Source organism: Portunus trituberculatus, chromosome 41, assembly GCF_017591435.1.
Source record: "Portunus trituberculatus isolate SZX2019 chromosome 41, ASM1759143v1, whole genome shotgun sequence".
In the NCBI taxonomy this organism is placed as follows: Eukaryota; Metazoa; Arthropoda; class Malacostraca; order Decapoda; family Portunidae; genus Portunus; species Portunus trituberculatus.
Genome location: NC_059295.1, coordinates 1,753,695 through 1,769,299, shown reverse-complemented (window position 1 = coordinate 1,769,299; position 15,605 = coordinate 1,753,695). Strand labels below are relative to the sequence as shown.

At 38.0% G+C, this 15,605-nt stretch overlaps 1 protein-coding gene across 3 annotated transcripts in view; it reads left to right on the top strand.

Moving 5' to 3' along the window:
* Window positions 1-15,605, top strand: part of LOC123517171 (28S ribosomal protein S23, mitochondrial-like) — a 102,879-nt gene that overhangs the window by 49,070 nt on the left and 38,204 nt on the right. For 2 of the 3 annotated variants that reach the window (XM_045277159.1, XM_045277161.1), the window contains one exon: window positions 6,004-6,168. In XM_045277159.1, the coding sequence (XP_045133094.1) occupies window positions 6,125-6,168 (44 nt within the window). In that variant the 5' untranslated portion in view covers window positions 6,004-6,124. Of the gene's footprint in view, window positions 1-4,559; window positions 4,708-6,003; window positions 6,169-15,605 lie in introns of those variants that run through there. The other variant, XM_045277160.1, reaches the window with a different exon arrangement.

Here is a 15,605-nt window from a genome sequence, read left to right as displayed (position 1 = left end):
TTGTATACAAAGAAATATAATAGCAGGAGATTGACGTGACTTAAAGTTTCATTGTGTTCTTCAAGTTAATTTATGACATTCAAGATTTCGTTATTAATAACACAAATAGTCTCTCCCCCTCTCTCTCTCTCTCTCTCTCTCTCTCTCTCTCTCTCTCTCTCTCTCTCTCTCTCTCTCTCTCTCTCTCTCTCTCTCTCTCTCTCTCTCTCTCTCTCTTCCTGTACTTTATTGATTCACTGGGGTTGTAAGGTGAATAAGTACTGTAACATCTATGCTTATTTAAGATAACATTATAGTATGAAAGTAGGAAATACATTTGTTTCTTAGTAAATATAAATTTGTTAAAACTTCTCCCGAGCAGCAACACTCATGGCTACTGAATGAGACCTGTGTCACGGGTCACACCTTCTTAAAAAAACACACCGAGACTTTTACGCCATTGGGTGTTGTGGAAATAAAGTCTAAATTTCAATATTGGTATACTATAGCGTGAAAAGTAACATCCAGGAAGCAGAGAGAGAGAGAGAGAGAGAGAGAGAGATGAAGGAGGGAGGCAGTGAGAGACAGATGGGGGAGGAGGAAAAAAAAGGAGTTGGAGGAGTCATAGCAACCTCTGGTTGAAACATGGCAACGCTGTAAACAGGTGTGGTCAGGTACCTGACCTCTCACTGACCTTTAATTTAGGATGGCACTACCATATCCGCGACGGTATCTAGTTAACAAGTGAAGTGGTAGGATGCTGTGAGTGTGAGTCTGTGAGATGCTGTGCTGCCGTAACTGTCGTACGCGATGCTGGGCACCACCACAACTATCATATGCGTGCTGCGCTGCCAAATGTACAATACAGCAAACTCATAATAGGCATCTGCTGATCTGCTGGATGTGGTTTTAAGTACGGGTGGTCGTATCTCGCGTACTTCGTAAATCGAAAAGTGATTGTGTGTGTGTGTATATATATATATATATATATATATATATATATATATATATATATATATATATATATATATATATATATATACAGGCAACCCCGTTTAACGAAGGGTTACGTTCCTAAAAACACTTAGCGAAACTTCGTTAAGCGTACCGATTATAACAAGTTTAACCCCTGATTTGATCTTCCATTGAGAGTAAGCAAAGCGAGAGTGCATCATAGTACAGTAAAGGTTTAATGAAAGTAAAATTATGAAGTTAAACATTTAGGTAGTTTAATTTAAGTCATTATAATGTACACTAATGTATGTATGTATGTAACTTTATAATGTTGATGATCTTAACTTTATGAAGGAGGAAGAGTGAAACGGAAAGACACTAACCGGCAACCTGTGGAATGTAAACAAAGTGCGCATCATTATACTGCATACAAAACTTATGTACCACATTTCCACAAGGCTTTCCATTTTATCCATTGTAGAGTCACGAGTTCAGGTGGTTCTTTTAGCTTGCAAGGAAGATACAGTCTCACCAGCCTTCTTAATAGAGTCTGCTGACTTGAAAATAGAGACAGTATAATATGGAGTCAAGATAGTGGCCAGCACTGCTATAGTTTTCTGGCCTCTCTCATGTCTGTGAATTATATCTAGCTTCATTTGGAGAGTAAGAGACTTCCTGGTCTTCTTACGAACACTATGCCAATTGCAATGCATTTTGGTGGTAAGTTGAGCTAGGGAAGACAAGCTGCTGCTGACGCTGTTATGTTTTGACTGGGGAGTGAGTGTTGCGCGTGTTGTCCACGAGAGGCTTGATCTTGATCTTGATCTTTATTCTATAGGGGTCCCAGGATTTTTCCTGAGGCAGGCCTTAGTACCAGCAGCTCCTGGTGTATTCAAAAGCCTGTCAGCTTGCGTGATATGGTGGGGCTTTCAAATTTGGAAAAAAATTACCTGGCTAAAACTTCGTTAAAGCGAGTTTTGTGTTCGTTAAACGAGCAGATGGTAGTAAAATTAAACCTTCGTTGTAGCGAAATTTCGTTGTGTGAACCTTCGTTAAACGGGGGTTGCCTGTATATATATATATATATATATATATATATATATATATATATATATATATATATATATATATAAACAAAAATGTTTTATTTGCCTTATAAGTTCATAACCACGAGATAATGCAGGGAAAAATAAGGGGTAAGGAGGTGGCATAGGAAAAATCTTAAGTTACTCCTGAAAATGTTTTCTATGAAAGTACTCGTTTCTAACAGATGGCAGCACTGTCATTGTCCTCCAAACTTTAACCCATAACATAACATAACATAAATAATAGGATAACAAAGGGCCACCAGGGCCCATCTAGGTTATCCTGTATCAGTTGCACAGCGACCTCGTCATCAGTACTTAAAGATACACTTACAAGTACACAACACATTATATACTAATTCTAAATATTTGGCCCATTAACAGGGCTAAGTCCTGCAGTGAAATCCTCTACAATTTGTGGTCCCCATACATGGGGATCATGTCTTATTTAACTATAGTAAATTTCTTATAAAAACTATCATGCAGTGCTATACATAATTATAAATCTAATAAATTTAAGTGCTTATCTAATCTGTTTTAAACATTGTCAAACTAGTGCTATTTACAACTGTCTCTGGCAATGCATTCCAGAAGTCTACCACTCTATGACTAAAGAAATATTTTCTTATATCTAACCTGCAGCCTTGCTTTCTAATCTTCCTGCCATGATTTCTAGTCCTATTTCCTCCTCTAAGGTAAAGAAAGATCTCACATCTATGTAGTTTGTATCTGAGAACATTTTAAATAACTCTATCATATCCCCTCTTATACATCTCCTCTCAAATGAAAACATGTTTAATTCCTTTAATCTATCTCTATACTCCAGGCGGTTTAATGCTGGTATCATCCTAGTTGCTCTTCTCTGAACTGCTTCTAACATGTTGATATCCTGCCTATAGTGGGGTGACCAGGCCTGTATGCAATACTCTAAATGGGGCCTAACATAGGAGTTATATAAGCTACGCACCACTTCCTTACTTTTATAACTAACATTTCTATTTATAAAACCCAGCACACCACAGCTTCCTCTCTGTATATTCCTTGGTAGAGATTGTCAAGCGATACTTTAGATACAGAGGCTTCTCCTCTAAGGTGGCAGAGTTCTTGGCACATGATAAGAGGCCTTCTACTTCTTTAAACTATCAGCACAAGTGGAAGAAGTACAGGAAATGGTGTAAGGAAAACGGGCATATTATTTTTAATCCTACAGCCCAGAAAGTTGCAGATTTTCTTGTTTATTTGCATCAGGTTTGTCATCTTTCCACCTCTGCTATCAAGGGCTACAAGGCCATGCTTAACAGCGTCCTGGCAATCAGAGGGTTGGACCTCAACAACGACCAGGTGCTGAGGCTTATTATCAGAGCCTGCTCTTCCCAGCCACAGAGGCCTAGCAGGAATCTTCGACCTTCCTGGAACTTGGATGTGGTTCTTCGCTTCCCAACCAAGGCTCCCTTTGAACCTCTGCGGCTCTCGTCTACCAGAGACCTGACTAGAAAGTCTTTTTCTGCTTACTCTCGCTACAGCGCAGAGGGTAGGAGAGATCCAAGCACTCTCACAAGACGAGCTGGCAGGGACAGGATCTGCTGGTCTCTTATCTTCCTGAATTTATTGCTAAGACGGATATGGACACCCACAGTACTCCTCGGGAGTTTCGTATTAAGAGCCTTGCCACTGTCGTGGGTTCTAAGGATGTGGAGAGACTCCTATGTCCCGTTCGGGCCATATGTCACTACTTGTACAGGACGGCTTTGTCTACAAGACCCCCCAACCTCTTTCTTGCTGTTAAGTGTCCTTCCAGACCTATGTCCAAAGCAGCAATTTCCTTCTTCCTCCAGCCCACGCTTCTTTCCCAGACTCTTCCTGCCACGAGCTTAAGGTCCGTGCCCATGACATCCGTGGCATTGCTACCTCTTTGCTCATGTGGAAGAACTGCTCTGTCCCCACTATCTTGAGGGTGGCCTGCTGGTGGACACCTTCGGTCTTTGCTGACCATTATCTCCGGGAAATAGTAAGACAGGAGGAGGATATCTTTGCCTTGGGTCCAGTGGTCGGTGCTGGACATGTGGTTGACTAACTCCTTCCCCTAGCCATGCACAGACCTTGGAAGTCTGCTCAAGGTTGCTCTTCTTGGGGGCTTGTTTGTACCATCCTGGCACCTTCAGCCAGGGGTAGAGGGTCAGTAGCCAGGATAGGGCTCTCTCCTCTGCTCTCCCCTCCAGTCATGGGCATATGCACGCTCCTAGGACACTTACCACTGGTCACCTTGGGGTCTAATTCTTGAGGAACATGGGTCAAGGAGTGCTCCCATTCACCTGGTTGCATTCTCCAGCACCCTCTTCTCGACGTCAACCCCTACCACGGGTTAGTGTCTCCACAATGGACAGTTATTTCACCCTTTCTGCCTGCCACATCCTGTCGACTCCCACCTCCGTAAATGTTGGAGTCTGCTAGTTTTTTGTATGAAAAAACAGGTGTCTGTGATAGAAATGTAATTTTTAATGCTAAAATTAATTTCTTCACTTACCTGTTTTTCATACAAAAACAGGTGCCCTCCCTTCCTCCCCCAGTCTGTTTCAATGCACTTGAAAATTACATGAGGGGCAGCGCAGCTAATCCCATCGGCAGCGCCGGGCACCGCGCTGGCAGGTGTAGCGCCAGGCGGGAATTTTTGTAATCTCGGCGGACAAAAGTAAGTGAGACAGTGGAACTGAAAAACAGGTAAGTAAAGAAATTAATTTTAGCATTGAGAATTACATTTTCCTCATTATTCGATGGCTTGTTATTCGATAATTTGATTTTCCAATAATTTTTCTTTATATCCACTTGCTCATTTTCTGATGTCAGGGCTTGTTTATCCAATTTTTAACCAATGTTCAGAATGTAAACAAAGCCAACATGATCGCATTGCCATCCACACCACAGCTGCCACCCATTGAAACTCCAGGAATGTTGTGTAGAGATAATTAGTGAACAGGATACTGCTTTTTTTTCTGTTTGTCTTTTGTTTGTCCTCTACAGGAGCTGCCGATCTAAAGGCCTGGCTCTGTTGCGATCTCGAGCCGCCTGTAGCATCAAGATCAAGATCAGTCTTTCAGTTGTGTTCTGTTCGCCAGTGTTTATTTTGCTAGAATTCATATTCATTGTTGGGTATTACAATTGATACAAGTGTGATGTCTTCCAAGCTGCCTGCAACACCAAGTGCTGGTGAATTAAAAGCCAAAAGACCAAGGAAAAGTTTATCTTACAAGAAAAGCTCCATGAGGAAGGTGAAGCAGCCAACTTCATTGACAGAATCCTGCAGTTGCCCCAATCCACTGTCTCCAACATCATCAAACAAGCAGCAAGTGTGAAGAAAGCTGGAGTGACAGCTTCTACATTAATGGCAAAGATGCTAACGAGAAGATGTAGTAAATAATGGAGAAGATGGAGACTCTTAAGGCTGTGGATTGATGACCAGACTTACGATTAAGTGCTAACTTAAGTGAAGCTCATTTTTCTCCTCTTGCCATTGGACATAGGTCTATAGGGAAAACCACTGTATGAAAAAAAATAATGGGCCTTTAACACTACCTCTTTGGGTGGTGCAGAAAAATTTTCTCTATCTCTCAATACAAGTTAGGCCTAGGTTACTCTCCCCATTAAATTAAATCCTATTGAACTTTAAGTTTGCTATTTGATTGGTTGTTGTTCAATTTGGTTTTCAGGAATGTAACCCAATCATATAATGAGGGAAACCTGTATTAGATATGAAGAAGAGAGAGACAGGTTGATAAGCTCCATAACAGTAATTATAGGAGATGAGTTGAATAAGAGGAGGATGGTGGAGTCTTCATGGTACTGGGCCTCTATCAAGGGGAAAAGGAGAGAGAAAAAGAGAGGATAGTGAGGGCAGTTAAAGAGTTCCCTGTACAGGTGTGGAGGAAACAGAGTAGCTCAGGTGTGTAGATATGTTCCCTTTGTTGTGCATGTCACTTTCCTTCTGCAGGTTGCGGAAAGACTAGAACACAACACTGAAGGGAAGGAAGACTTATCAAGTGATAAAAAGTGGAAGAGGTCACAAGAAGAAGAAGGTTATTCCTGTAAAACACTTCTGTACTTAGTATTCAATGGCTGGAAGTCGACTAGAAAAAATTGGAACCATATTCACAAGGTTTGTTGTACTCCTGCACCATATTGTTAGAAACCTCAAATTTTCCTTTAAGCAAATGTGTACCTGAGATTATTTTCATAGGTCATATTTACGCCTGTGATTGCTAGTGTCGCAGGACTACTCAGGTATCATAAGAACCACAAGATCTTTGTAGCCCTAACAACATTGACAAAGTATTGATCCATAAGTAATCTGTTGTGGTTAATGTTTATTAGTTCTTATTAGTTAATTAGTAACTCATGACATGACTACATGATGTAGTATTTTTTATATGTAAGAGGGGGAAAGCTGGCCAAGAGCAGCAGAAGGAAGAAAAAACAAAAAAGGTCCACTTTAGATGCCAGTTTCTGTGCAGGTATATATTTACTGTACTTACTTTTTATGAAATATTAGTAAAACTGCAGATTAAGGCATTTTTTCCTTTCACAATTAGCCTCCTCCCCAACACCAACAAACAGTTTATCTGCAGAATTGGATCTTATACCCCATGCACAACACACTTGTGTGCTTAAGTAGTGTTCTTACTGTTCTATATGTTTGTGAAGGTCTTAATCCATGGAAGTTTAATGTTCGCCCAGTCTGAAATGTGAACAGACTTATAAAGTCTAACCCCATGCAGTAACACCAGTCACACTTCACTCCTCCTACTCTAACCTCTCTGATATGTAGCTATACGTGTTAATACATAGAAGGGTAATTATTTGTAATATGTCCGGGTCTACGGTCAGGTTATATTACGTTAGGTTAGTTTTTATTAAGGGTTAGGTTTAGTTAGTTTAGATTAAATTTTATTAGCATTTTAGGGATTTTGCCAATTTAACCAAATTTGGCCTCTTAGACATTTTTGGAATTGCAAAACTATTTTGGTTTTCTTCACTCCCAAAATTTTTTTTTCAAACCAAGACTATTGGTATTAGGGAGGGGACTGCTGACAAAACTAATGCAACAACTTACTCACATTCTTTGCTATCTTAGAGATACATGCACCCTATATTCTTGATCTTTTCCTTAAATGTAATCCTTCTGCTTATTCTCTTTCCCTATCTTCTCTGTTGGGTTCCTGTGATCATAAGCTCATTTCTGTATCTTGCCCTATTTCTTCAATTCCTCCTCAGGATCCCCTAATGCAGAGCTGCCTCTGGCGTTTCATCTCTGCAAGTTGGGGGAACCTTAGTAGGTACAGTGGAGACTCAATACTCGAATGTCTAAATACTCAAACTTTTCAGTACTCGAAAGTGAAAGTTCGATTTAGGCTCCCTGATGTCCCCCTTCCCCCTCCACGAGTCATGACTTGTGCTGCCATGGTCATCAGAATAACATTCTCCTGTGTTCTATCTGTTGTTTTTTTTCATTTATAAACTTACATTAACACCAAAGACTTATTGGTGGTGAAAGTATCTGGTAATCAAACGGTAGCACATTTGGTCATATCATCTCCATTCTCGCAGCTGCCACTGTACTGTTCTGATACCGTATTTTTGGTAATACCGGTGTTACCATAATACTGATATACCGGTGCCGGTGCGCATCCTTAGTCCTGCCACAGAACTTTCTTTAGCATTCTGTCAGTAGTTTTTCATTTATAAACTTAAGATGGCACCAAAGAGGCTTATTAGTAATGAAAATAAGGAATCTGGTGAGAGTGCTAGTGTTAGGGAACCACATCCCTCCATTAGTGGATTCACAGGAATCTCACTAGGAAAAACTTTACAAAAACGTTTTCATGGATGGTGACTCATCCTCCGGCGACCTCTCACCTCCTCCCCACCCTTCTCCTCTCCTTTTCTAAGTTATCTATCTATCTTTCTATCTTTCTAAGATTTCTGATTGGGCAGAGAAAACTTAATAGTGTTTAATGCCCCAAAAACTCAATTCCTCCATCTATCAACTTGGCACAACCTTCCAGACATCTATCCCCTCTTCTTCAATAGCACTCATCAGTCTCCCTCTTTTACACTGAATAATCTCGGTCTGTCCTTTGCTAATAATCTTAACTGGAAACTGGTATGTACAAATCAAAATTGTAAAAAAATATATTGAAATTTTTATAAACTTGGTTTTGCTAAGATTAGAATGAATGATCTGATTTATAGGTATCAATAGTCAAACTTTTTAATGTTTGACCAACCATTTCGAATGAATTAAGTTCAAGTATTGAATCTCCACTGTATTATGCTGATTTTCCCTGGAATGATTACTGTTTCTGTGTCAGAGACCCATCTCTCTATGTTGAATGCATAACAGAGGTGATAGTATCTGGCATGGAGGTGAACACTTCTCATTCTTTTTTCTCAACCTAAAGCTTCTAAACCTTGGTTTAACATAGCGTGTTCTCATGCTATATATGATAGAGAGGTTGCCCACAAAAGGTACTTGAGCCTTCCATCTCTTGAATCTTATGCACTTTATATTTCTGCCCAGAATCATGCCAAGTCTTTTCTTCAACTTTCCAGACACTCCTTTATAAATAGAAAATGTCAAAATCTTTCAAACTCTAACTCTTCTTGTGACATCTGACATTTTCATCTTTCCCAGATGAGATGGCACCACTACCATCTCATCTGTCTCTAAAGCTGAACTTTTCTTTCAAACCTATGCTAACAATTCCACTTTGGATGATTCTGAGCTTGTCTCTCCCTCTCCTCCTCCCTCTGAGTATTTCATGCTTTAAATGAAAGTTCTTCGTAATGATGTTTTCCATGCCCTCGCTAACCTGAACTCTGAGAAGGCTTATGGACCTGATGGGGTCCCTCCTATTGTTCTCAAAAACTGTGCCTCTGTGCTTGTACCTTGCTTGGCCAAACTCTTTCAACTTTGTCTTTTGACATCTACCTTTCCCTCTTGCTGGAAGTTTGCTTACATTTAGACTGTTCCTAAAAAGAGTGACCTTTCTAATCCTTGAAACTACCATCCTATAGCTTTAATCTCTTAATTGTCTAAAGTTTTTAATCTGTCCTCAATAGAAAGGTTCTTAAACATGTCACTTCACAATCATCTATCTGATCACCAGTCTGGCTTCTGTTAAGGTTGCTCTACTGGTGATCTTCTGGCATTCCTTACTGAGTCTTGTTCATCCTCTTTTAGAGATTTCTGTGGAACTTTTGTTGTCACGTTAGACATATCAAAAAGCTATTGATAGAGTCTGGCACAAAGCTTTGATTTCTAAACTTCCCTCCTATGGTTTCTGTCCTCTCTGCAACTTTATTTCAAATTTCCTTTCTGACTGTTCTATTGCAGCCATGCTTGACAGCCACTGTTCTTATACTAAATCTATTAACTGATGATTCTCAGGGTTCCGTCATGTCACCCACTTTCTTTCTATTATTCATTAATGATCTTGCCCTATCCACTCCTATGCTGTTGATACCAGCCTATATCTTTCCACATCTTTTCAGAGACGACCAACCTTTCAGGAAGGAAATAGATCATGCAGGGATGCCGCAGAATGCCTGACTTTTGATCTTTCTAAGATTTCTGATTGGGCAGAGAAAACTTAATAGTGTTTAATGCCCCAAAAACTCAATTCCTCCATCTATCAACTTGACACAACCTTCCAGACAACTATCCCCTCTTCTTCAATATTTAGGTCTTCTTGCAGTATTTCACAATCCTCTTTTTGCTTTATAACTCTGCACAGTTTTGTATCATCTGCAAACAGATTTATGTAGCTGTTCACTCGTTCTGGCATGTCGTTAATATAAATGAGAAAAAGTATTGGTACCAATACTGATCCCTGTGGCACTCTGCTTTCTACTGCTCTCCACTTGGACTTCATATCTTTAACTACTGTCCTTATTTCTCTTCCCCTCAAATAATGTTCCATCCATCCCAATGTGCTTCCTTTTAAGCCACCCTTCTCCTCTAACTTCCATAGTAATCTTGCATGTGGCACTTTGTCAAACGCCTTTTTTTAAATCCAAATAAATACAGTCAACCCATCCCTCTCTCTCTTGTACTCTATCAACTATTCTAGAATAGAAACTCAATAAATTAATTACACAAGACCGTCTTTTTCTAAAACCAAATTGGCTATTTGATATTAATTTTTTGTCTTCAAGGAACTTGATCCATTGTTTCTTTATTATTCTTTCACACATCTTGCATATTACACTAGTTAGTGATACCAGTCTGTAATTTAAAGGTTCTTCCTTCCTTCCGCTCTTATATATGGGAACCACCTCAGCTCTTTTCCATTCTACTGGTACTGTTCCATTTTGTATTGAGCATTTTATGATGTTGTATATAAGACTTGCTAGTTCTTCCCTACATTCTTTCAGTATTCTGCCTGAGACTTCATCCGGTCCCATTGCCTTCTCTTCATCCAGTTCCTTCATTAACTTTTATTTCAAGCTTGGTTACTTTAATCTCTTTCATATAGATTGTCTCTCTATTACCCTGTGGCCTTTCAAATTTGGATTCCTTAGTAAAGACCTCCTGGAATTTATTATTTAATAGTTCTGCCATACTTTTTGGGTCTTCCACTATCCTGTTCTCTCCTTTTAACCTTTCTATTGTTTCTTTTTGCCTAATTTTTCCATTTATGAATCTGTAGAACAATTTTGGTTGCTCCTTACATTTCTCGACAATGTCCTTTTCAAAGTTCTTTTCCTCTTCCTTCCTCACCTTAACATATTCATTTCTCGCTGCCTTGAAGTTTTCCTTATTTACTGGATTTCTATTTCTCCTCCACCTTTTCCATGCTCCATCTCTTTTCTCCTTTGCCCTAGCACACCTTGCATTAAACCAATCTTTCTTTCCTTCTTCTTTAGGTCTATATTTCGGGACATATTCCCTGACTCCTGTTTTGTATATTTCCAAAAGTAAGTTATACTTCTCTTGCATCGTCTCTGAGTTTTCCATCTCCTCCCAGTTTATGTTTTTAAAATAGTTCTTGAGATTCTCAATATCAGCCTTTCTGTAATTTAATCGGTCTCCTTTGTATGAATCATCTCTATCTTCCTTTCCCTCTTCTATATCCATTTCTAATATTACATGGTCACTCTTTCCCAATGGGCACTTATATCTTATATCATCATTCATTTGTATACCCCTTGTAAAAACTAGGTCCAATCTCGCCGGCTCGTCATTTCCTCTGAATCTTGTGCATTCCTTTACTCTCTGGTCCATCATATTGTCTATCATTAGGTTCAGGAATCTTTCTCCCCAGGCTTCTTCCCCCATACCACTTTCATAATTTTCCCAGTCCACTTCTTTACAGTTGAAATCTCCTACTAATATAACTTTTCTCCTTTCTTTAATGATTCTTGTTAGACTCCTTATTGTGTCATCTATCATGTCTTTATATTCTTGATTGGTCCATGAATTTGTTTTTGGTGGCACATATGTTACAATGATTGTTAACTCTTTTTTATTAATATGCATCTTAACATACAGTACTTCTGCTTTTCCTTCCCCACATTCCACTTGGTTTATCACTATCTCCTTCCTTAACATTATCATGACTTCTCCTCTTCCTTTACCCCCTCTGTCTCTTCTCCATACATTATACTTATTATCCAAGTCTATTTTGATTGCCTCATTTAGTTTTGTTTCAGCCAGGCATACAATATCCGGATTTTCTTTCTTTATGTAATCTCTTAATTCTAATTTACTTGATAAAACCCCGTCTATGTTCGTATGCATAATTTTTAGTCTCTTGCCTTTATCATATTTAGTTAAACTTGTTCCACTTTTTTCTCTTGATTCTCGTTTATGTACCATTTCCTTATCCTGTCTCCTAGAATTCTCCAAAAAAATGCCTTTTTTCCTCTTCTGACCTTTCATTATTTTTTTCCCTTACTGCTGCTGCCAGTTCATTGTATCTCTTCCTTTCTTCCTCATTTCTATTTTTCTTTATATAGATATCCTTGCAGCTTTCTGTTTCTCTAAGTTTTGTTGTTCTATATAATATTTCTTCTGTTGCTGCTTGTGATTTTAGTAGTATTTTAATTGGTCTCATTGTTCCTTCTTGATATGGTCCCATTCTGTTTATTTCTTCTAATTCCTCTTCTAAGTTCTGCCTATCTTCGTAGTTTAGATTCTTTAGTAGATGTTTGACTGATTTCATTTCTTCTTTTTCTCTTTTTGGTCTATATTTTATATTTTTTTACTTTTATTCCAAATACAACTGCACTCTTCTTTTTTTTGCTGCAATTTCTCTAACTAAATTTTCTTTTGTCTTGAGGACTCCTATCATATTGTTTGTCATATTTTCTTCTTTTTCTTTTAGTTGTTCTTGAATCACCTCCTGAAAATCATCCTTATCTTTCTTATCTTGGACTCTCCATGCTTGTACTTCTTTTTTAATCACGTTCTGTACTCTTTCCTCTTCCTTGTTTACTAGATCTTTCAGCTTCTCTTTTTCTTTCTTGGCTTTACCGAGTCCTTCTTCCATCTGCTTTTTGTAGTTAGCTACTTACTTTTTTAGTTCTTTATTTTCCGCTCTTAGCCTAGCTTTGTTTTCTTCCACTTTTTTTATCCTTTCTCTCAGTTTTATAAACTCTTTTTCCTGTTCTTCATTCTCTTTCATTTCCATACTCTCCTTTATCAAGTTATCTAGTTTACGTTCAATAGTCAACACTCTCTTAAGTGGTGAAGTATTCGCCGTATCGAAACCTTCGAATGCGCTCTCTCCCTCACCAACATAGTCATCATCATCTTTCATTCTTTCCCTAGTCTCATGTCTACATTTTGATGGAATCTCTTATTTACTCATGATTCTTTAATAATTAATTTCATGAAAAACAAGTCCACACTACTTGCTCAGGCCACTGTAAATACTGTACAACAGGTAGTGATGATCAGTTGATTGTTGGAACGGCGCCAGTGCGTCCTTCCTCGACCGTGTCTGGTGTGTATTTACCTAGTTGTAGTTTTACAGGGCCTGGGCTTTATGCTCGTGTGGTCCCATCTCCATATCTACACTTATCCAATCTTACTTTAAAAGTATGCACACTCGTTGCAGACACTACTTCTTCATTTAAACTGTTCCACGTCTCAATATATCCTTGCAGGAAACTATATTTTTTAACATCTCTCAGACATCTTCCTTTTCTCAGCTTTTTACTATGCGATCTTGTGCTTCGAATGTCATATTCTTCACATTTCTATTGTTTCTTTTTTGCCTAATTTTTCCATTTATGAATCTATAGAGCAATTTTGGTTGCTCCTTACATTTTTCGACAATGTCTTTTTTGAAGTTCTTTTCCTCTTCCTTCCTCACCTTAACATATTAATTTCTCGCTGCCTTGAAGTTTTCCTTATTTGCTGGATTTCTATTTCTCCTCCACCTTTTCCATGCTCCATCTCTTTTCTCCTTTGCCCTAGCACACCTTGCATTAAATAAATTTTTCTTTCCTTCTTCTCTAGGTCTATATTTTGGGACATATTCCCTGACTCCTGTTTTGTATATTTCCAAAAATAAGTTATATTTGTCTTGCATTGTCTCTGAGTTTTCCATCTCCTCTCAGTTTATGTTTTTAGAATAGTTTTTGAGATTCTCAATATCAGCCTTTCTGTAATCTAATCGATCTCCTTTGTATGAATCGTCTCTATCTTCTTTTCCCTCTTCTATATATATTTCTAATATTACATGGTCACTCTTTCCCAATTCATTTGTATACCCCTTGTAAAAACTAGGTCCAATCTCGCCGGCTCATCGTTTCCTCTGAATCTTGTGCATTCCTTTACTCTCTGGTCCATCATATTGTCTATCATTAGGTTCAGGAATCTTTCTCTCCAGGCTTCTTCCTCCATACCACTTTCATAATTTTCCCAGTCCACTTCTTTACAGTTGAAATCTCCTACTAATATCACTTTTCTCCTTTCTTTAACGATTCTCGTTAGACTCCTTATTGTGTCATCTATCATGTCTTTATATTCTTGATTTTTCCATGAATTTGTTTTTGGGGGCACATATGTTACAATGATTGTTAACTCTTTTATTAATATGCATCTTAATGTACAATACTTCTGCTTTTCCTTCCCCACATTCCACTTGGTTTATCACTATCTCCTTCCTTAACATAATCATGACTCCTCCTCCTCCTTTACCCACTCTGTCTCTTCTCCATACATTATACCTATTATCCAAGTCTATTTTGATTGCCTTATTTAGTTTTGTTTCAACCAGGCATACAATATCTGGATTTTCTTTCTTTATGTAATCTCTTAATTCTAGTTTATTTGATAAAATTAATGTTCGTATACATAATTTTTAGTGTTTTGCCTTTATAATTTTTAGTTAAACTTGTTCCACTTTTTTTTCTCTTTCTTCTCGTTTATATACCATTTCCTTATCCTGTCTCCTAGAATTCTCCAAAAAAAATGCCTTCTTCTCCTCTTCTGACCTTTCATTATTCTTTTCCCTTACTGCTGCTGCCAGTTCATTGTATCTCTTCCTTTCCTCCTCATTTCTATTTTTCTTTATATAGATATCCTTGCAGCCTTCTGTTTCTCTAAGTTTTGTTGTTCTATATAATATTTCTTCTGTTGCTGCTTGTGATTTTAGTAGTATTTTAATTGGTCTCGTTTTTCCTTCTTGATATGGTCCCTTTCTGTTTATTTCTTCTACTTCCTCTTCCAAGTCCTGCCTATCTTCATCGTTTAGATTCTTCAGTAGGTCTTTGACTGATTTAATTTCTTCTTTTTCTCTTTTTGGTCTATATTTAATATTTTTTTCTTTTATTCCAAATACGACTACACTCTTCTTTTTTTCTGCAATATCTCTAACTAAATTTTCTTTTGTCGTGAGGACTCCTATCATTTTGCTTGTCATATTTTCTTCTCTGTCTTTAAGTTGTTCTTGAATCACCTCCTGAAAATTATCCTTATCTTTCTTATCTTGGACTCTCCATGCTTGTACTTCTTTTTTAATCACATTCTGTACTCTTTCCTCTTCCTTGTTTACTAGATCTTTCAGCTTCTTTTTTTCTTTCTCGGCTTTACCAAGTCCTTCTTCCATCTGCTTTTTGTAGTTAGCTACTTCCTTTTTAAATTCTTCATTTTCCGCTCTTAGCCTAGCTTCGTTTTCTTCCATTTTTTTTTATCCTTTCTCTCAGTTTTATAAACTCTTTATCCTGTTCTTCATTCACTTTCATTTCCATATTTTCCTTTATCAATTTATCTAGTTTATATTCAATATTTAACACTCTCTTAAGTAGTGAAGTAGTCGTCGTATTGAAGGCTTCGAATACACGCTCACCCTCACCAGCATAGTCATCATCAGCTTTCATTCCTTCTCTAATCTCACGTCTGTATTTTGATGGAATCTCTTTTTCACTCATCATTCCTTAATAATTGATTGCATGAAAAAAAATGAGTCCAGACTACCTGTGTGTGTGTTTACATATTTGTATTTACCTGTTTGTGATTTACAGGGCCAAAGCTTGGCTCTTTATGTCTTGCCTCTTCGTCCACATTTATCAGGTTTGTCCTTC